Below are 21,686 nucleotides of genomic sequence, written 5' to 3' on the forward strand. Positions count from 1 at the left end.
AAACTCTGCCCAGAAATATCATCCAGAGGGAGGGAGCAGGCCCCAAGAGCTGCATACCTCATAGTATTTGCCATCAGAGTAGCAGCCACAGTTGTGGGGCAGGATGCAGCTCTTGCCATTGAGGACATAGCCAGGGTCACACTGGCAGCCCTCCACGCAGTAGTGGCTGCAGTCGCTCTTCAGCCGGATGGCAGCACATCGGGGCTGGCACAGGGACACGCAGCTCTCGTAGTGGCTGTTGGGGGGACAGCTGACAGCTGAGCAGGGGACAAAACCAACACAGATTAGCTCCATGGACACCACCAACCTGGCTCCCCACCAGGGATTGATTCAGACCTGTCATGCATGGTGCCAGTCTGTGGCTTCACCACCCTGTGAGAACAGGGCCCCTGAGCCATGAGCTTGCTTGTTAGAAGGGAAAAACGACACAAATTTAATTTTCAGTCTCGTTAGCAGGACAATTACTTCCCATCTGATTTGCCAGACAGATTGGCTGCCAGGGATGCGTACGGTGCCCATCCTCAGGAGCCTGATTGAACAGCACATCGTCATCTTATTGACAAGGGGCTGCAGCTTCATTAGAGCAAACACGCACTGCTGGCATTGAGGCTGACTGATATAATCCCTGGTTAACAGTGGGGGGATGGCTGATGCCTTCTGAGCTTGAGGCTTTCTATTTTCCATCCCTGTCCCTTTTAACTTGGGGCTTTTTATTTTCCATGTATGTCCCTTCTGAGCCTGAGGCTTACCCTTTTCATCCCTATACCTTCTGACCTTGAGACTTCCCCTTTTCCATCCCTGCTCCTGCTGCACCACATGCAGTTTGTGACAACTCTAGGAGAATAGAATGTCCCAGACTTCACCCACCTCACCCAGCAAGCATGGGAGGGATTGGCTGCCAGGCCATTGGCCTCCCACTCCCTGGCACCCCAGGAAAAGAAGGACCTGGAGGCAGGGTGGCACTTACAGCATGAGGTGAAGTTCCTCCAGCCAGTGATGGCAATGCCCTGAGTCTGGCAGGTGCTGGCATAGTTCTGCAGCCAGCTGCAGGCTGTCTGCATGGCCCCCCCATCCACACAGGTGTCAAAGAGGCAGTTCTTGTAGAAGAAGCTGGGGTTGATCTTGCTGTGACACTTGGCAAAGACCCCACTTTGGCTGGGGATGAGGCTGCAGAGCTGCTGGGGCTTCCAGAATCCTTCCACCTTGCCGCAGGCCGGGCAGCGGTCGCCGCAGCCCACGCGGCAGAACGCATCCCGCTTGGCCCAGCTCTGCACAAAGTCGCTGATGCTGGTGGCCAGTGTCCCCCCTGCGGCCACCAGGTCGTCCTCGGGGTTGCCGTTGTAGCGGCCACAGAGGCCATAGGTGAGGTTTTGGAAGCCCCGTGGGATGGTGACAGACAGGAAGGTCTTCCAGTCGTACACCACCTTCAGCCCGAAGTCAGTCTCCACCACGATGTGGAAACCGAAGGCAAAGATGTTCACTTTGCCCTGGCCCAGCTTCAGGGGCAGGTAGAGACGCTCGTCGTTGATCTGCAGGGAGGGAACAAGGCAAAAATTGTGAGGGGGCATGATGGTGGGAGCTTCTACAGAAAGACTCAAATGAGGGCGGCTGGGCATTCCCAGAGAAAGGTCCCTGCTGATCTTGCCTCTGCAGCCAAAACAGAAATCCTCTCCAAAAGTTGTGCCTGGCAGCACCCTAGGATGAGCCCAAGGCATGACCTGACCCCCAGAAAACCTTGTAAGCCCTAAAGCCTCATGTCTAGGGTTTTACTCCTGCAGAAATAATCAGAGTCTTCATGGCCCTGCACTCACCAGCACAGTGTACTTGTAGGCACGGTGGATGACGATCTTGTAATTAAAGACCTCCACTTCCACCTGCTTCACCCACAGGGCCAGAGAGGTGTCCCGATCCTCGTTCTTGGCCGTGACAGTGAACGCTGGGAACGTGTCCGAGCGCTCCACCCTGGGCCGGGAGATGGTGGTGCACAGCACCAGCTCACAGCTGCTCTGGAAGTCGAAGGAGTAGCCATCAAAAGTCAGGTAGTGCCCATAGCCCGAGATGATGCAGGAGGCATCGGTGCGGACGTGGCAGTAGTAGAGGCCATTCTCCTCCAGGCAATACTCGTCGTCCTTGCAGGACACATTCTCGCAGTACACGCTGTTGTCCGAGCCGTTGCAGTAGCACAGGAAGTGGCAGGAGATGTCCATCCAGAAGGTCTGGTTGGTGGCCAGTTGCCGGCCCTCGAAGCTGCAGCCGCACTCGCGGCGGGGGATGCAGCGGGTGCCGCGCAGGGCGAAGCCCTCGTCGCACTGGCAGCCCTCCGAGCAGGTGTCCTTGCACACGGGGCCCGAGGCCAGGCTTTCGCAGGTCTCCACGCAGCTCATGCACTCCTCAAAGTGGCTGTTCTCCGGGCAGGAGAGAGCTGCAGGGTTGGCAAACACAGAGCCTGAGCCCCCAGCTCCGACAGCACGGGGTGAGGAACAGGCAAGAGGTGGGTGGTGATGGATTCAGGGGAAAAGGGGAAACAGTCTCAGCATCTTGTGGCTACTGGCTCATCCTATTCCCTTTGCAACCCCTTCTCCTATCAGCCATCACCCCCCCTCACATCTCAACCCTGTCCTGCCATGTGCCAAACATCAACTCCTGCTGTTATTTCCCAAACAAACACCTCCCTGAAACCTCTGAGGCAGAGACAGGCACAGCCTTCCCACCATCTACTTCCACACTGGGGATTTTTCATATTTGCTTATGAGTTATGAATGTTCTCCCATCCATGGCAAGTTTACAGCAACAGCTAAAACTCAGTGTTATTCAAATTATCCTCTGGTGGTGGCGTACAGCACCGCCAGACACCATCTGCAGCTCCAGAATGCTCCTACTGTGCACCATAAAACTTCTGCTGCCTCCTGAAATGCCACCCTGAAACCGCTTCCCTGGGAAATCTCCCTCTGCTGGCACCAGAAATCACTACCTGTGATTCCAGCATCACACACGAAAAGCTGCTCTGCCTCTGCACGCCCACAGATCCCCACCAAAAAGACTCTGCCTGGGTTTGGTGTGTTCCAAACTCCCTTCTCCCCACCCTGGGTGATGAAGAGCTTCGGTGGACTCACGGCAGAAGCTGTGGCTCCTCCACTGGCCGATGTCCACGTCGGCGTTCTTGCAGGCGCTGGCGTAGCGTGCCACCGAGTCACACAGCTCTGACACGTTGCCGCCGCTCTGGCACAGGCGGAAGAGGCACGTCCTGTAGTAGGCCGAGACATTGACCACGCTGTGGCACTCCAGGAAGGAGCTGTTGGTGGGGTCGTTGATGATGCCGCAGCTGGAGCGGCTCCTGTAGGACTTGAGCAGCTCCGAGTCGTTGTTGCAAGCCATGAGCAGGTCCCCGCACTCGCCGTTGCAGATCTCGTCGAAGGTGGTCCAGCTCTCCAGGAAGAGCTCCAGGTTGTCCGTGAACTTGCCCTTGGGCAGGCAGAACTCGTCGGTGGCGTTGTCGTTGAAGAGGCCGCAGAGGCCCCCGGTGCAGTTGAAGTAGGAGGTGGAGAGGCGGATCTCCAGGAGGCCGGAGTCATAGTAGCTGATGGCCAGGAGCCCCTCAGACTCCATCACGGTGCTGTTGTCAGTCCGGTAGATTTCCAGGCGCCCAGAGTGGTGGAAATAGGGCAGCTCCACATCATAACCATTCACCTACAAGGAACAAGGTGGAGAGGCTTCAGGGAGGGTGATGTGGCTTTGCCCAACCACACTGTGCACATTAAACATTTCCTGACCCAGACCCACCCTCCAAGGCCCAGAGCCTCCTCTGAGTGAGGGCATACAGATGTATCTTTGGGTTTTGCCCCACAAAAAGCAATTTTTCTTCCAGGGGAAAAGCAAGTTGTAGGAGAAGGAGGAGGTGGGAAAGCCTCCTCAGACAATGAGAGTAGTGCTGTGGCAACAACTTCACAGGCACCCAAAGGGCCTCCACATGACGGTTCAAGTATTCCTGTGGTGTCCACAGCCACAGACCCATAATCTCCACTGGATCACACCACAAGCCACCACCTCCCACCCTGTCCCTGGGCAGCACCTTTACCTTAATGTCTGACAGCCTGGTGCCTCCAATCTTCACCTCTTGGCCGGCCGCCTGGACCCGCACAACGCGCGGCCCATTGGGAGCAGAGCCAACCTTCTTCTGGTTGATGTCCACCTCAATGAAGTCTGGTCTCTCTGGGCAGGTCTTGAGCAGCGTGTAGGACTGTTCCAGCGGGTAGGGGAAGGTGATGCCATCAAAGGTCTGCAGCACCTGGTCCTGCCCCACCAAACACACGGTCTCCCGCTTTGGGTAGCACCCCCGGTAGCCGTTCTCGATGGTGCAGATCTCTCCCTCGGGGCAGGTGGTGTTGAAGCACCTGGCCTCCCCGCCAGCCTCGCAGTGGCACTGCACAGTGCAGTCTGGTGATGCCCAGAAGGACTCCCCGACGGTGTAGTAGCGGCCGTTCACGTCACAGCCGCAGCCCTGGACGGGCACGCAGCGGTCGGCGCTGAGGACATGGCCCTCGGGGCACTCGCAGCTCTCAGTGCAGGGGGTGGTGCAGGCCAGCGGGGCCGTGAGGTCTGAGCAGGTGGCAGGGCAGCTGGTGGCACACACGGAGTACTGGCTGAGCTCCGGGCACTGCACGGCCGCCGCTGTGGGCGCAGAGGGGTGACAAACAGAAGGGCCATGTTACAGCACAGTTCAGTTAGTGCCACCCTCTCACTGACCTCAGCAGAGACAACACAGACCCAGGAACCCCTCAGTGGTAGGGCTGGCCCCTCCATTTCCCACACAGGCCTCCTTGGCCAGTCCTGGGCTTCTCCAAAATAGCTCCAGAACCACTGAGTCGCCCACAGCTATTTAAGGTAACATGGATTGTGGACTGACCAACCAGTTCCCATTCCAGTCCAGCCTCCAACTCTCCTCATGGCAGCAGATGACCTCCAGAGCAAGGTGGAGCTCCCAGCTCATGCCTGACTTGTGTCACACTTTTGCTGGAGCAAGGGTGTGATGCCATGGAGAGGACAGACCAATCAGTTCCCTCCCAACTCCATTTCAGGCAATCCCCTCCCTTGGATTTCCTCCCCATCCTGTCACACACTCCTGGGCACACCCCTGGCATTGCTCCCCTCCTCCCAAACACTCACCACATCCCGTCTGGCTCCTCCACTCTCCCACCGAGATGCCCAGGGCCTGGCACACGGTGGCATATGCCTGGATGGCCTGGCACAGCCCGGTGCCATTGTCCTTGGCGCTGCAGAGGTCGTAGACACAGCTGTGGATGAAGGCAGTGGGATCCACGACAGAGCCACACTCCCAGAGGGGCCCCCCGCTCTTGTTGATGAAGCCGCAGTACTCAGGGGTGAAATACAGCGCCTCGGTGGCGGGGTCACAGAGGCTGCAGTTCTCCAGGCAGCCCGTGGAGCACCTGCGCTCGGGATGTGGCACCTGCCAGCTCTCGCCCAGGTCTGGCACGGACGTGGCCACCCTCCCATCCGAGCGCAGGACGTCGTCCTCGGGGTCTTTGTTGTAATTGCCGCACAGCCCGCACGTGGCGTTGATGTACGAGCCCGGCACGGACACGGAGGCGTAGTGCTGTCCATCGTAGGTCACCAGCAGGCCAAAGTCAGTCTCCAGGGCAGTGGACAGCCCGCTTTGGTAGACCTTGATTGCACCCAGTTCCAAGGAGATGGGCAGGGACACCACCAGGTCGTCCACCTGCGGGGACAACACCCGGCGGCTGAGCCAGCGCGTGGAACAGCAGAGCCCTCGCGCTGGGACACAGACAGGATAGCCCTGTTGTGGGGTCTTGGGGGAGGGACATGCACAGAGGGACAGCCATTGGTAAGCTACAGGCCCTTCGTGCCACCCGTGCCCATTCCCCAGGACACACGAGGCCCACAAGTGCCATCCCACACTCTGCAGGCTGCTGCCACCTCAGAGGAGCTGACCTGGCAAGTTCTCCCCTTCCAGCAGAGCTCTTACCTTCGCCTTCCCAAATCCGCCCTTGGGGAGAACAATCTTGTGCGAGTAGACCTCCACATAAATATCCCTCAGCCAGGAGACGGAGGAGCCGCCTCGGTTCTCATTCTTGGCCTCCACGTTGAAGTAGGGCAGCTGGGAGCCTGGCCAGCACTGCCTGGCGAGGAGGTAGGAGCAGGAACCCTGGAAGTGAAAGAGGAAGCCGTCGAAGGTGTGGTAATGTGGATCTCCGAACACCACGCAGGTGCTGCTCTCCACCGGCACGCACTGGAAGAATTTGGTCTTCGTCTCACACGCCTCGAAGGGGCCACAAGCCATGTCCTGGCACAGGATCTCATTGTTGAAGTCCAGGCAGCGGCACTTGGTGGTGCAGTTGGCGTTGTCCCAAAAGATCTCCCCTTGACGGAGAAACTGTCCTAGAAAGACAGAAAGGGAAAAACCCACGCTACATCACTTCTTGAAACACAAACACGCTCTGAGCGCACCCTCGGGGGCCTGCTGGTCCTGTGATGGAGACCACCACCACCGTGTCCTGCTGCTGGGCTTCTCAGCTGCTTTCTTTGTGCAAACTCCCAGCAAGAGCTGCTCAACAAATCCCAAGTTTCATTTCTAATGTGTGGTGCATCCTCTTTGAGTCCTGCCCACGCCACGAGTCCCTGGAATGCTGCGAGTGCTGTCACAAATCCAGGGTCAGTGCTGCAACACGCAGGCTGGAAAACTTGAAGGTTATTCCACACATTTTGGACACCCACCACTCTGGCTCTTCTTCAGTATTGCAGGGCACAAGAGGCATTTTTGCTGTTTTCCCAAAGGAAAAGCCCCATTTGGAGGCAGTTTCCAACATTTTTGCTGCACTTGCACCATCCTCCAGCTTTGCTCTTACTTCCACAGTTCCTCTGTTCACATAACTCTGCTGGTCAAAAAGTCACTCTGTCATCAGCAGCCCCAGGAGCAATTTACTCCCATTCAGGAAGATCTCATAGTAGTTACTACACCAAAGAGCTGTTGATAAGCAACTTCCACCCCACACACGAGCCGCAGCAGGGTGCTGAGTGATCTCACAGCCCCAGACAGCAGCAGAGAGGGAGCGGGTTTGGCTGGTGAGAGACAGGAGAGGCAGGAAGAAGGCTGGAGAACACGGGTGGCAAGTCCCCGTGAGGGTTTCTCTCCCCTCCATCTGGCCATTTTTCACACTCCTCCGGCGCGTGGCTTCTGCCGTGCACTGCCTGGATTTACCTCTCCTAAACTTTTTGTTCTCTTCCCTGCCTCCTACCAAATAAAAAAAATTTGTTCCATTGCAACAAATGTCTCCTCTTGGCAAGGCCCACGTTCCAACTGTCCTGGTGTGGGGAATTTGGGAAAGGGGTGTTGTTTGGATCCAAACCTCGTGCTGCATCTCCTCTCATGGAGGGCAATCAGCCATTCACTGTGAAATTTAAATCCAGTGGTGGGATCTACTCCCACTCCTCTTGTCACCTGCAGAGCTGAGACTGGTTTCCAGCTTCTCTGCAAAGTCCAGCCTTTCTTCCTGGGGTCAGCAGCTGGGAAATGCTGGAGCAGCTGGACCCAAAACTCTGCTGGAGCTGCAAGAGCCTTGGGATCTCGTGGACCTCGAGTAGTCCTAAACTAGGACATAAAGAAGCCACATATCTCCAGTGTCTGTCAGCAAATGACAATCCTCTCTTGCTGGAAAGACTCCTGGAGCACAGTGGATGCTCCTGACAGTTTTATTTGCCAAATGGAAGCGCAATAATCTTTCAGCAGCAGAGCCCCTGTGCAGCCAGTGTGTGCATCGATTAATCCCTTTACGGCCCCGCGCTGTCAGTGACAGGCACTGACCCTGTAACTGCTGCAGACACATGACATTTGTCCTGCCTGCAAAGCCTGCTGCTCCTCATGCACAAACAAGGGAAATGGCACAAGATCAGCTTCCCCAATTTATGGGCAGGAGGAAATTGCTCTCTCTGGGTCTTTCCTGTTGCCACCAATTATCGCAGGAACTCAGAGATGTGCAAGGACCGAACCCTCTCTTGTGCTTCTGTCCCTGCAGCTGCAGCTCATGGGAACGCCCTGGCAAAAGCAAAGATCATGCAGCACCCCAACAGCATCACCTTTTGCTACACTGCACCCCAAAATTTGGGGACAAGCAATGCCATTTCTCCCTTACCTCTCAGGCTGCAGCCGTTGGCCGGGTCTATTTCTCTGCCATCTATTTTGAAAGCCCAGCGCCCAGGGACATTTACGTTGGTTGTTTCCTCAATATTGACAATGTCTGGGGTTCTGGAGCCTGGGATGCTGAAAAAGTTGGTGAGATTTCCACCATTGAAGCCAGCCTAAAGCAGAGAGAGAGCAAATTCCATCACCCATTTGGCAATGGGAAAGCAGTGCTGTGTCCCTCACTTCTCTGTTTCCCCTGAGTACATCTTCTTTAGTTTTAACAGCTCTTTCTGAAGATTTCTGTTCTTAGGTAGTCTAAATTTCTGTTTTCAGGTAATCTGGATGTGAATGAAAAGCTAAACAGGCACTACAAGCAGAAGGGAAGTGTATTCACAGATTTATGTTTGTATAGATACATACGTATGTGGATCTAAGGGTGTGTGAACTGAGTGGCCAAAATAAAGTGGAGGAGCAATGCAGGGAGAGATAAAGTGAATAAGCAATGTGGGGGTGCAGGATTCCCACATTCCTTATGCAGCAGTGTCCCCTTCCTCAGGCAGAGGGACTGACTGTGGCACTGCTGCCACCACCAAATTTTGGAGTGCTCATCCCAGCAAGGAGTGCAAGGCCAGTGCTGGGGATGCTGAGGGACTCGGTGGCCTGAGCAAGCATGAATGCTTTGGAAAAGCCATAGGCAGTCATCCAAGAGCTCATCAGGGATGGGGATACGGGAGCAAGAGCCTCACCTGAGCCATCACCCCGCCGAGACCAGTGAGGGGGTCCCCTCCGCTGGCTGTGCCCGTGGTCCAGCTGATTTCGTGGTAGTTGAACAAGGCAAAGGATGACACCCCGTCTGTGATCAGGACAGCCTGGAACGTGTTCACCTGTGGGGAACCACGGGCACCTTCACAGGTGGCACTGCTTTCCTCCTGCCCTTCTGCCACATTGATGTCTGGCCCGGGTGAGCCTCACAGTGAGGAGTAGAAGTGGAATGAGACCCAAAAATACCCAAAATAGCTGCCACTGCTCCAGCAGCTCCCATTCTGCTCTTTCCTCCACCTGGGAGCATGTGAGGACCATCTCTGATCCAAGGGAGCACCAATAGATGGCAGCATGAGAATGAGCTGCTGGGGAAGGAGCAGCGGGCAGGATTTGCTGCTTGTGATCTGTTATCTCCCATTACCCTGTCTTAGCTTCATTCCTTCATTATCTTTCCTGGTTCCCTTCCACATTCATATCCTACAACGCTGCCGAGGGTGGATTACATCCAAGCCAGCCATGTATATCCTGCACTTTGCCGGCTGCCAAATCCCCTCCCCACCTGCTAAATCCTCTGCTCGTGTTCTTCCTTTCGCTTGAAATGACTCTGCATTTCCAGACCCACAAACTCCAGCCACATTCCAGCCAGGATCCAGGTGGGAAGAGCCCATCTTCCCTTTTAGGGCTGTGCAGAAGGACAGAAGCAGCTCCTTCCCTTGGGATATCCCCTCCATCCCTGCAGATCCTCGGCACTGGGAGCTCAGTCAGTCCCTTCTCTCAGCTCCCTGCATTTCCTGCCCTTCCCATCCCTGCCCTGGGACCATGCCCTGAGAGCAGCTCCTCCTGCCTCTGAGCAAGCAGGATTTTAGCAGGGCACCAAGTGTGGGCTGCTTCTCTTTTAATTAATGCAGAGCAACCCTTGGAGCCTGGCCACCTGGACCCTGCACACCGGGGAGGAAACTGCAGCCACAGCAACAATTCCCAGGTGAAATCCATGGATCCAAACATCTCCCAGAGGGAAGCATCAGGCTGCTCCTGCAGGAGCACTGTGAGCAGTTGGTGGCTGCTGGAGGAAAGGGGAGGGCTGGGGGTCACTTAGCACTACGTTCCATCCCCTTGGAGCAAACCCACTGCTCTGAGGATGCCTCAGAGGGGAGCCCAGGGCTGCCTGCACGCCACAGGGGATGTCACTGCCAAGGAAACGAGGCCCCTGCCAGGAGAACTCTGGAACACGGAGGCGAAGAGCTCTGGGAGCTGTCAGGAGAGAGAGGTGTGGGCAGAGCTGCCTCTGAGCAGCTGCAAATGGCACAGTTCACACCAGGGCAGGCAGGGCGGGGAGTAAAGCAGAGCCACTTCCACTCCTCATCCTTCCCCTGGCATTCTTTCTCCTACTCCTGGTTTCCTCTTGCTCACCTCTGCCGTGCTGGGAGTTCACAAACATGTCATACACAAAGGCAGTGGCACTTGGAGAGCGCCACAGCAGCTTTTCCACACAGCAACAAACGCTGCTCTGCTCAGGAGCCTCCGGGAGGGTGACAGGAGGTGAATCTCTCACCGGGCTCTCCTCATGAAGAACACTTCCATCAAACCCCAAAATTCCCCTCTTTGGAGCTCCTGGCCATGGAGCACCCTCTCTGTCCAACCCTCAGAAAATGAACCTATTTGCTGAGGTGACATCTCCAGGCAGCAACTGCAGCATCCCTGAGGCCACATTCCCAAATTTTCTGCAGTTTTTCTGCATTGCGATGAAATTCCTGCTTAAGTTGCATGGTGCTATTCCTTGTGCCAACCCCGAGCCCCGGCAGCTGCTGAGCAGGAAGGCTGCTCTAAAACAAAATAAATTGCATTGTGTTGCAAATGTAATTCTTCAGGCAATACACGAATCTCTATATTGCTTGCTGTCTGAAAATATATGTATAAATATATATATATGTGGGGTTTTTCTGCAAGTGCTGCCAGGACTGGCAAAAAAAATATGCATCAAATCTCAAGCTTCTCTAAGGAATGGAAAAGAGCTGAACTGTTTGTCAGAGCCAACTCCTCGAGACAGGAGAAGCTGGGTTTTGGCACTCACAGCACACAGGCTAATCCTCAACAACCCAGACAATAGCTGGGATCCCTCACTTGCTGTTCAAGAATGGGTTTTTTGAGGCTTGGGGCAGCCTGGTCTAGAGGAAGGTGTCCCTGCCCATGGCAGGGGGTGGAATGAGGTGAACTTTTCCCACCCAAACCGCTCTGATTCTAATTCACCCCAAGCACAGCCCCTACCAGCAGTGCAGCACGGACCTCCCGGCATCAGCTGCAGTCACAGCTCACAAATTCACCAGATATTTAAAAGCTGTCCATGCCCTGACAAACATCCCACTGCCATCCCCCTCCTGTGAGATACAGCTCACACGTTTGTGGCCATGTGACATGGCCAAGTCATTAGTGTGACTCTGATCAGCGTGATCAATCTCCCATGCAGGCAGGGAGCTGCCATCAGAAACATCTGAATTTGTATGCAAGAAATGCATTGTGATCAAGCCAAAAAGTCCTAATTGGTGTCAGAGCCTTGCTTAGATCCTGCAAATACTGAGGAGGAGATGCTTTCCCTGGAGATCTCAAAGCAGGGAGCGAGACTCAGGGGAAAAATGAAAGGACCATGGTGCTCCTTGGCCCAGAAGGGAACTGGGGAGCAGGAACACAAAGTGTCTCACTCAATTTCACACACAGATGATGAAGAACACCTCCATACACCCCCAAAATTCCCCTCTTTGGAGGGGACAAGACATAAAATAAAAAAACTCCCCTCTTTACAGAGGAGAGACATAAAATACACGCATAAGAAACCCCTTACCAGTGTCGTGCTGCTTCCCCTTTAGAATGTCACCTCCTCAATTTTACTCAGAGATGATGAAGATCACTTCCATCAACCCCTAAAATTCCCCTCTTTGGACGGGACAAGACATAAAATAAAAAATTCCCCTCTTTACAGGACGAGACATAAAATACACCCATGAGAACCCCTCACCAGCATCGTGCTGCTTCCCCCTTAGAACCTCACCTCCTCAATTTTACACACAGATGACGAAGAACACCTCCATACACCCCCAAAATTCCCCTCTTTGGAGGGAACAAGACATAAAAAAAAAAAAACAAAAACAAAACCTCCCCTCTTTACAGGACAAGATTTAAATTACACCCACGAGTAACCCCTCACCGGCGTCGTGCTGCTCCCCCCGTAGAAGGTCACCTCCTCCCAGGTGACGATGAAGAGCCAGCGGGCAGAGAAGGAGGCCATGTCCCTGAAGTGCCTGCGGATGTCCCTGGAGGCCCTGCGGAGCAGCTCTGGCTCCGTGCTCTCCCTGTAGTAGATCTCGCCGCGGATGCCGTTGTGCGCGTCGGCCCAGAAGGGCGCCACGAAGGCGCGGCCGTCGGCCAGCGGGAAGGCCTCGGGCGTGAACTGGCTCACCAGGGCGTTGAAGGAGATCACGCCGTTGTTGTTGACCTGCGTGGAGACCCCCGCGGCGTCTGAGCAAAGGTGGTTTGGTGAATAAGTCAGCACGGAGAGGATGGTTTGGCAGGAGGCGTGGGGAGAGAGGGTTTGGGTTTATGTACAGACAGGGTGAGCAGCCCGAGCGTGATTCAGCTTCATCCAGCTGATGGTGGCCAAGAGTTGGTGCAGGAAGCCCCAAAACGCTGAAAATTCTTCAAAATAGGGTTCTACAGGGGAGGCACCCATCAGAGCAGGGTGGCACCCAAATCTGCTGAGGCACTGCTCCTGGGATTGCTAAATTTTTGGGACTGCTCATCCCTGCAGCACCGAGGGACATGGGTGATGGTGACACGGGTGGCTGCATGGACAAAACTGCCTTTGGCTTTGTCATCTGTGGCTGATCCTGGGGCTGCCCAAGAGCAGGGAGGTGCCACCTCAGCCTCCCTGGAGTCTGCTGAAGATGGTCCCCAAAACAACATTTTTACACAGAATGGACAACAAATGGCACTGCTGCCCTGGGTGCTGGAATCCCCACCAGAAAAGGGTTTGGAATGGGATTCTGCTTTCCCAGTGCTGCTGTGCACAAACACCAGCTAGAGAATGGAAGAGGCTTTGCCTCTCTTCTGATCACACAGAGACCACAAAACTTGGGATGTGGCACAGTCACGCTGACTTAGGCCCTGTCTAAGGTTTAGGTGAGCTCAGGTGACCCCTCTCAGCCCAGCCCTGCTGTCCCCTTAGCCAGGCTTTTGCTGTGCCATCACCTGGGAGCAGCAGCAGCCTGTCCTTGTCTGGGCCCCCCACAAAACTGCTGCCCCTTTTCCCCCCTGCAGGTCCTGCATGTTCTTGTTTCTTGTCATGGAGCAGGAATAATGTCCCTTGTGTCAAGCCCTTCGCTTTGCTGTGCCATTTAATCACCCACAAAGAAAATTTATTGCCTTTTAGATTCCTTTCCTATGAACATTATCCCATTAAATACACCTTTGACTTTCTTAATCATAAAACCTATCAGTTCATGAAATCTAAGAACTTGTCAGGTAGCTGCTAATAAATCTTCCAGTTCCTGGTGACAGGCAGAGCATGTTTAAAATGCAGCCAATAATGGCAAGGGAAAGGATGAAGGGAAGATCTGCTTTCTCCACTTACATAAATGCTTCTGTATGGGGCTCCAAAAAAGATGAATGGCACAGAGATCTTGATTTCAGGGGAGCTGCCATCATCGACTTTGGGGGTTTTGGTGTCATTCTGCCAGTATGGATAGAGGCTTGCCATGGTGTGAGCTGCAAGGAGAGGGAGAAGAGTCCTGAGGGCAGGGTCAGGACAGTCCTGATTTCACACAGAACAGCTCCAAGCCCCAAAATCAGCAGCCAAAGGGTGCTTGGAGCCAGGGCAGAGCTGCTGGCTGTGGGACTGCCTTTAGGACAGGCTCAGGAGGAAAAGCATCATCCAGGTTAGCCAGGGCACAGCACAGTGACCACAAGCTGCACCACAGCTGCAGTTCTTCCTCCCCTGGCACAGTGACCAAGTCAAACCCCCTAAGTCTTGGCTTCACAGGAGGACAGCAGGTCCATGCCCTGCTCCAGGATGGGCAGGACTGGCTGTCCACATGTCAGGTGCTCAGGGGGGCAAACAGCACCAATTCCAACCCCCAGAGCCACGTTACTCCTGCCTGCTCCTCCCTCCTCCTGGCAGTGCCCACCTTCCTCCTTCCCTGCTCCTGGCAGTGCCCCCTTTCCTCCATCCCTGCTCCTGGCAGTGCTCCCTTTCCTCCTGCCTGCTCCTGGCGTGGCTGACAGCCTTAGGGGTCACGGCTGCTCCGACATTTCCCAGCAAAATTCACTTTCCTGCTAAAAGGCACTGCCAGTGAACATAGCTGTCTCTCCCAAAAGTACTTCAGAAGATGCTTTTGACACATTTCAGCCTGCTGCTTTTTTTACCAGCCTAAAATCCACCGGCTCGAGGCACAAGCAGCCACTTCAGGCCCCAGGGCACCCTTTCCCTTCTTGTCCCAGCCAGACTTGTGCTGTCATTTCATGTCCTGCTCCTCCAGTCAGCTCCTCACAGAGCAAACGGGGATTTTTCTGGGTTTGCCTCCCCCTTCTCCCCTCTTTGATGCAGGAAAGCCTCACGACATTCAATCTGGGATGACAGAGCCCCCGGGCTTGGAACAATCGCAGCTCTGTTCACCTGGATTCAGGACATGCTTCCATCCCCAGGACCCTGCCCTGGGCTCCTGGGGGGCTCCAGGCTGCTCTGTGTTCCCATGGACACACAAGGGGCTCTCCTTGATGCCAGCTCTGAGGATGCTCCATGCTGAGCATTAAGGAGTCGCTGACTGACCCATCCCAGGCTCCAAATATCCCTGGGAAAAGGGAGATAAGAGGAAATCTAGCCTAACCCACTGGCACCCTGATTTCCTAAGACATTTGTGTGCCCTGAGTGCCCTGTTGGACACAGGGGAGGTGGCATTGATGGTGTCCAAGCCACAGCCCTGTTTCCACAGACATATCCAAAGGGCCACAGCAGAATTCCTCCTGCCAGGCAGTAAAATAAATAATTTCACAGTTGTTACACACCTGATGAGTTATCACAGCCAAGGCACAGGTACAGGACATGGATTTTATTCTGTTTTTAAACAGGAGGCTCAGGAGACATTCCTCAGTTCCTCTTTAGCTGTGCCACACTACCATACCTGCTCAGCAGCCCTAACACAGAGATTTTCCAAACTCCTGCTTCCTCTGGAATGCTCCAGGTGCACACACAGCCATACAGATTAGAAACACAAGCAGCCCTCAGGATTCTCAGTCCCTCCCTCCCCATGGGGAACACTCTGGTTCTTGTCCTTGCTCCAGCCAAGGAGCTGGGGGTGTTCCCCAAGCCCTCTGGGCTGGTTTTCCAAGCCGTCTGGGCTGGTTTTACAAGCCTTCTGGGCTGGTTTTACAAGCCCTCTGGGGTCATTTTCCAAGCCCTCTGGGGTCTCTGGGCACAGCCCAGCTGGGGAATATTTTGCTGCTGGGAGATACTCACCTCGCTGCTGTGCTGTCATCACCAAAAGGGCCACCCAGGCTCCCAGAAATGATCTCTTGTTCATCCTACAGGAAGGAGACAAACCCAGCCATGCATCACATTGGTAGGAAAACTCATCCTTGAGGGGATTCCCGAAGCTGCCTGACTGCTGCTGGCATGTGGATATTTCAGAGCTTCAGGTGAGGTCCCTCACCTGGTGATAACAGCAAATCACTGCCAAAGGAAGCCCAGAAACACCTGGAAGAGCTCATTTCATGTCTGGGAGCTGTGAACAGCCACAGCTCTCCGTGGGCTCCTTATTCTCCTGTTCAGGAGCAATTCCTGATCTGCTTAAAGCAGGGATGGCCACTCCTGGCTGATCCCAGGGGGAGCAGCTCTGCTCCAGGCAGCAGAGCTGTGATGAGCTCTCATGGTCCAGGGGCTCCAACTTCAGCTGATCCTCTGCCCTGGCTTCCACCACAACCATCACTCAGGGGGCTGGATGAGCGTGGAGGGAGCACAAACATTTACACAGCTGGGCAGCTCCTTGTGCAGGAATCAATGGGAGACTGAGAGAGTGAAGATACAAAATGAAAACGAAATCCCGTGCCAGCTCTAATTCCTTCTGTGCCTAATGCAATTTGTTACTCGTTATTAATCCAATAGAAAATATTGCTGAAACACCTGCTTTGATTTCTTCGCCCGTCGATTGCGCTCGTTCCGCACGGGCAGCGCTAAGGGAGAGCTCCCAGCAAGGTCTGGGATTCTCCAGGAGTGCTGGGAAGGGATGTGGGAGCTCCCCACACCAACTGTGTGCATTATGTACAGCCTGGGTGTCAACAGCAGCATCCCCACCTTGCCAGCTTTAAAAATCTCCCTAAAATCCCAGCGTCTCTTTGTGTTCTCCCCATGGATCTGTTTTTATGGAAAATGTGGATCTACAGATCCAACTCCTAATGCCACAGAGCACAGGATTACAGGGGGAACATCCCATCATTTATCCCACATCATTCCCATCACTCAGAGAGTTTGGAGCACAGTGGAAGGAAAGATCTTCGCTCACATCAACGTGAAAACATTCTCCATGGGGAAAAGTTCATTCCACCAAGGAGAAGTTTTAGCACATTCCCTGTCTTGGAAAGGTGAGAGGAGAGTGGCAGAATTTTGTATAGATTGTAAATCTGAGTCTCATTAGCAGAGACCAGCAGAGAGTGACCAGTGGGGACTGTGGCAGTGCAAGGACAAGAGCAAAGCAGGGCAGACAGCAAAGAACGTGCTACTGAACACATCCCATCCAAAATACAATTCTTTAGGTATGGAAAAAAAAAATTACCAACCTGTTTGTAGGCTAGAGGAGCAGTCAGGTCTGGAATTTTAGACCAGTCTTGGTAAAGCAGGGTGAAATCCTATGTCAGTGGAGAATGCATGCCCGTCCTGCCATGCCAGTTATTGCTGATGACTGAAACGATGGCTCAGTCCTTTGCTCTCCCAATTGAAAACTCCGTTTTCCTCAACGCTCTTCCAGGACTGGAGCAGTGTTGAGTTGCAATCACAACTGTTGCTCCTCTGTTGATAACCAGCAGGCTAATCTGGAGATCAGATTCTGGCCTGGAGAGGGAGAGAAGCCTCTTTCTTCCCCAAAAGCTCACCCCCTTCAGGCAGATTCAGATGGAAATGCCAGAGAGACAGAGCTGGGCTCGCAGCTCTGCTGCTCAGGGAACAGAAAACCCAACCCTCAGAAGAATTGAGCCCCTTCCTCCTTTGTGTAAAGGGGAAAAAAAAGAAAAAGCCCATATATATAAAGTTACAGCATTAGCATTAAACAGTGCTAGGCTTAAAGCGCCGTTCAAAGGCACAGCCCTGAAGTTTCAATGGAGTTGCTTTGCCATCCAAGTCCTGCTTTTTTACAGGTGGAAAAGGAAAAACTCACCCAGCCCAGCCCACAGAAGGTTTCCTTGCTGTTCCCATTTCCACCCTCTCTGGTGCTGGTGGGAACCTTCACTGCTGTGAGCGTTATTATCATTTTCACTCGTACAGCTGCAGTTTCCACAGGGATTTTCCCTGCCTCTGGCTTCTGGGCTGACCACAGCTCTACATTTGAGTCCAATCTGTACCCCAAAAAAGATTTCAACTGCTTGAAGTTGGTTCATATCCATGTTGGATGAGAGGGAGAGCTGAACAGCAGCTGGGGGGTGAAGGATCCATCAGCAGAGCTACCTTAGAGCTGATTTTTCATCCTGCAGCAAGGCTCAGCTCAGACAGGCACTGCTCCAACCCCAGCACTGGGAAAACAGCCTGAGCTTGGCTGATTTTCCCCTCTGACATTTGGGGTGGGGGCCTTTTACTCCCTAATTTCCCTGCTAGGAGGTCTTAATTCCTCTTGTCCTCCCCACTCTTTGTCAGGAACAGAGAGGAGACAGGAATGCCAGCAGCCCAGCAAGAAGCTGCCAGACTTTTTTTCCCTGGGTGCTCCTGGCAGTGTGTTCAGCAAGTTTCCCCCAAAAAGCTGTCTCTTACCTCAGCAGTCTCTCTTAGCACATCAGGGCACCAGGCAGCTTGCTGCCTCCACAGCAAATCCCAAAATTTGCTTTCCCTCCATCCTCCAAGCATGGCCTTGCTAGCAGGAATCTTTCATTTTTAAATTTATTTTTACCCTTTTCTAAGCCAACAGCTATTTTAGGAGGGCAGGGGGATATCAGCACTGACTGATATTCCAGGGCAGATTACTTCCAGCCTGTATCCCCGTTCTTCCCTTCCCTCCCATACATTTTAAACACAACCAGCTCCAGGAAAATCAATTGACTCTCCTCATTCTGTTTTGCAACACAGAGAAAACTGGTGAAAATAGGTTTCCCTCTGCTCCTTTGTCAGTTTAATACTCTGGTCCTGTTTGTCTGGGCAAGTGAATACTGATGAAGTTTGATTAGGTCTCACTGACTCTTTGGGGAAGATTTTGTCTTCCAGCCTCTCTTCTTTTGGCAGAGATGTTCCCATCATGCAGAGCTGAACACATCGCAGCTGAACAACCAAACACTTCTTCTTTTCTTAATTCTTCTAGCAGAAAACTTCCTCCCATGCCTTACCTTGAGGGAAAACAAGCATTCAAAGATTCCACAAGGGCTTCTGTGTCTGCTTGACCTTGGCACAGGCAGTGCCTTGTCTCATTCCCATCTCCCTGGCACAGCCCATGGAAGATGCCCTGGCAATGGATTTGCCCAAGAGCAAGATTTCCCATCCAGAGGAGCATCTCTCTCCTCCTGCCTGCCCCAGGGTCATTTGGTGCAGGCCATGAGGGTGAAATTTGTTTTCTCTTCTGAGGAGAGAGAGTGAGCTCGAGCTTTATTCCTCACCTGGAAGTGGGGATGAGTCCCAGTCATGGGGAAATACAGTCCAGAGGAGGAACAGATATTCCAGCTCTCCTGGAAGTGACTTCTCCCCTCCTTGCACAGGTGAGGTGGCTGTACTCAAGCTCATGGACAGACAACAAAACCATCAGCAAAAAAAATCCCAGCAGTTTTCACTCACACCTTTGGGGTGACAACAGGGAATATTTTTGCTTCAGGGGACAGAAAAGTGCAAAGCTCAGGACACTGGGGGTTTTAGTGTAAAAACTTACATAAGTTTATTGAACTGATCCAAACCAATGACCTATTTTGGCCTGAATTCCACCACTAAGTCTGCGAGCAAACCAAAGGCAAATTGTGGGAGCGGGAGGTGTATCCCCTGGGAGAGAAACCAGAATAAAAAACCAGATGGACTCACAGTTCTTCTTCTTTGAAATTACATATGGATGCAACATTAACAGGGAGCAAGAACAGATCTTCATGTTTAAATTATATTTGAAGTTTCCAGGAGCTGCAGAAAAGCAATCACAGAGGCAATGGCTCGAGATGGCTGAAGCCCCTCTAACATTGCTCTGGGGAAGGCGTCTCTCTGCTGCCTACAAAAATGCCACATCCAAACGAGGGAGGCACAGCTGCCAGGAATACATATTTTAGCCTCTGGGCTGCTTTAAGCACCTCGTTTGCATTCTCAAATCTTGCACAGGAACAGAACCTACAGGATCTCACTGGCAAGCGAGAGGCAGAGCTGCAGCTCCTCCGTCGGATTCTGGACCTGAGCAGGAGAGGGCACAGGGAGAGCCTGTCCCCAGCAGCACGTCCCCCAAGCCACCACGGGTCACACCTGCCACCAGCATGCCTGCAGCTCCCAAAAAACGAGGTTACAAATCCCAGCCAGCGAGCAGAGGACAGCCAGCACCCCGTGCATATTCATAACAGCGATCTGCCTGGAACATCTGGCCAAAAACACGGATATTGAACAGGAACATCTCCAAAACCACACAGCACAGCCTCAAACTCGGCACAGGAGCCGTGGGACACTTTGGTATACAGCTGTCACCCAAGTCCTCGTGGAGCAGGTGCTGTGCCTGCTCTGCAGGCTGCCCGTGGCAGACTTTGATGCATGAACTAGCAGGAACAACACAACAGAAGCAGCCCTCAGGTAGAAGGACACCAGCCAGGGAAGCTTGCACATCTATTTTGTTTTCTCAAGTGGATGTGACAGACCCAGGGACCTTCAGCTGAAGAGGGCACACGCTGGCAATGCCTGGACACAGCCCCTCCTGACATGGCAGAGGTTTAAATCAAACCTCCTGCCACATCTGCACCCTCACTCAGCACCCAAACCTCCTCCCCCACTCAGAACCTTCTCCTCTCTCCCCAAGACGTGGTCCCCTGGTGGGTGGCACACACACAGGACCCTTCCCCACAAGGTACCAGGATTTGGGGTATTTTGCCACATCCTTGAGTGCTGTTTGGTCCCAGTTCACACAGCTGATCATCTGCACACACAAACTCTCTCTGGTTTTGGGGGTGAGTCCTTCTCCTTGGGAAGCCAACCAAGGCTTTTGGTTTCTACCCCACGACTGCTCCACTATCTGCACACAAGGTGAATGCCTTGAGAAAAACCTTTCCCTGGAGAAGTGGCAGGGTGGTGATTTCATACCTGAACAGACCAGGGGAGCAGGTTTGGGTGTCAGCACCAAATCCCCAGCACCTGTTAACCCTCTGTGTTCTCTTTTTCCATCTTCCAGTTGCCACCAGGTCTGTCACAAATAAAAGCAGGATTTACTGCCAGTTCTGAGCTGGTGACAGCACCAATCCCTCCATGGACAACCCCATTTTTAGTGGGCAAACAAACTTAAAAGCACGTACTTGGCCCTTCTTTATCATCCCATTCCATTCTTTAATGGCCTTTGTTTATTCCCTTCTCTGAAACCCAGACTCTTAATTGTGCTGAGGAAGTTGGTCAAGAGTTACAGCATCTCACTAATAGCAGGTACAATGCCATAAATACACCCACAGAGGCAATTACTGCTCTGGAGAATTGGGTCAGAGATACTTTTGCATCCCCATAGGTCGCTTGCCTCAGACTCTGCAGCCACTCAGGGAAAACTTACTCACACTGGAGGTCAAGGGCTGAAATAGGCTTCTAATATTAAACAACCATATCTTCATAAAACTTTGCTTTATAACAAAATATCTTATTAACCACAACTTTTCCTATTGGTAGGTATGTATATATCATACAGAAGTGTTGGCTTAAGGGTTCTGCTATCAGGCAGCAAATTATATTTGCTGCCCAAATGGAAAATACATCTTCAGTAAAGCTCTAGCTTATAAAAGCATCATTTTATGTTATACTGCCACTATCTCCCTGCTCTTTAGTTTACGGCTACCACGGATCTGTGGAAAATCTATGCTACCTGTGGAAAATCTCACTCCCTTCCCTATTGCTCATCTCAACGGGGCCAAGAAATTGCTATTTTTGGCAGGGGGATGAGGCACAAATCAGTAACTTGTTTTAAATCCTCCCATTTCAACCCTTGCTTTGGATAAGGAACTAATCCCCTCTGAACAATCCCCAAATCCTAAACCTGAAGACTATGAGATAATAATACTTTGTTCCCTCCCCAATGATCCCACCCCACAATCCAGGTAAAATGTGAAGAGAAATACACAACTCCAAGAATACCAAAGGAGCTCGGTGATGCGGGAAAAAGCATCCTGGGAAAGAAAGTGCACGTGGGGATAAAGGGAGCATTTCAAAATGAAGGTCAGGAGTTCATGTGTAACTAGAGCCCTCGCTGCACAGCTCCAAAAACTGCTGAGCAGCTGCTTGTAACCAGGAAATGGGGCAAGTCTTGAACTTGGAGCGGGGAAGACACAGGAAAGCGAAACAAGAGAGAGGAAAAGGAAGGAGGATTTCACTGACCAGGCAGGGGAA

At 53.0% G+C, this 21,686-nt stretch overlaps 1 protein-coding gene across 9 annotated transcripts in view; it reads right to left on the bottom strand.

Moving 5' to 3' along the window:
• The window catches only part of TECTA (tectorin alpha), a 29,099-nt gene extending 7,470 nt beyond the window's left edge, over positions 1-21,629 (bottom strand). For 3 of the 9 annotated variants that reach the window (XR_005956226.1, XM_041480475.1, XM_041480474.1), the window contains exons 1-13: positions 16,736-21,629; positions 15,420-15,484; positions 13,539-13,672; positions 12,117-12,404; positions 8,902-9,039; positions 8,166-8,331; positions 6,002-6,414; positions 5,164-5,734; positions 4,076-4,668; positions 3,114-3,687; positions 1,812-2,422; positions 968-1,529; positions 58-257 (exon numbers count right to left, since the gene is read on the bottom strand). Coding sequence is in view for 8 of the 9 variants with exons in the window: in XM_041480475.1 (XP_041336409.1) it covers positions 58-257; positions 968-1,529; positions 1,812-2,422; positions 3,114-3,687; positions 4,076-4,668; positions 5,164-5,734; positions 6,002-6,414; positions 8,166-8,331; positions 8,902-9,039; positions 12,117-12,404; positions 13,539-13,672; positions 15,420-15,483 (4,314 nt within the window). In the remaining variant the exon portion in view is untranslated. Of the gene's footprint in view, positions 1-57; positions 258-967; positions 1,530-1,811; positions 2,423-3,113; positions 3,688-4,075; positions 4,669-5,163; positions 5,735-6,001; positions 6,415-8,165; positions 8,332-8,901; positions 9,060-12,116; positions 12,428-13,538; positions 13,673-15,419; positions 16,019-16,735 lie in introns of those variants that run through there. The other 6 variants (XM_041480470.1, XM_041480469.1, XM_041480471.1 and 3 more) reach the window with 6 other exon arrangements.
• Positions 21,630-21,686: the final 57 nt, after the last annotated feature.

This window comes from Pyrgilauda ruficollis, unplaced genomic scaffold (assembly GCF_017590135.1).
Source record: "Pyrgilauda ruficollis isolate IOZ18807 unplaced genomic scaffold, ASM1759013v1 scaffold52, whole genome shotgun sequence".
In the NCBI taxonomy this organism is placed as follows: Eukaryota; Metazoa; Chordata; class Aves; order Passeriformes; family Passeridae; genus Pyrgilauda; species Pyrgilauda ruficollis.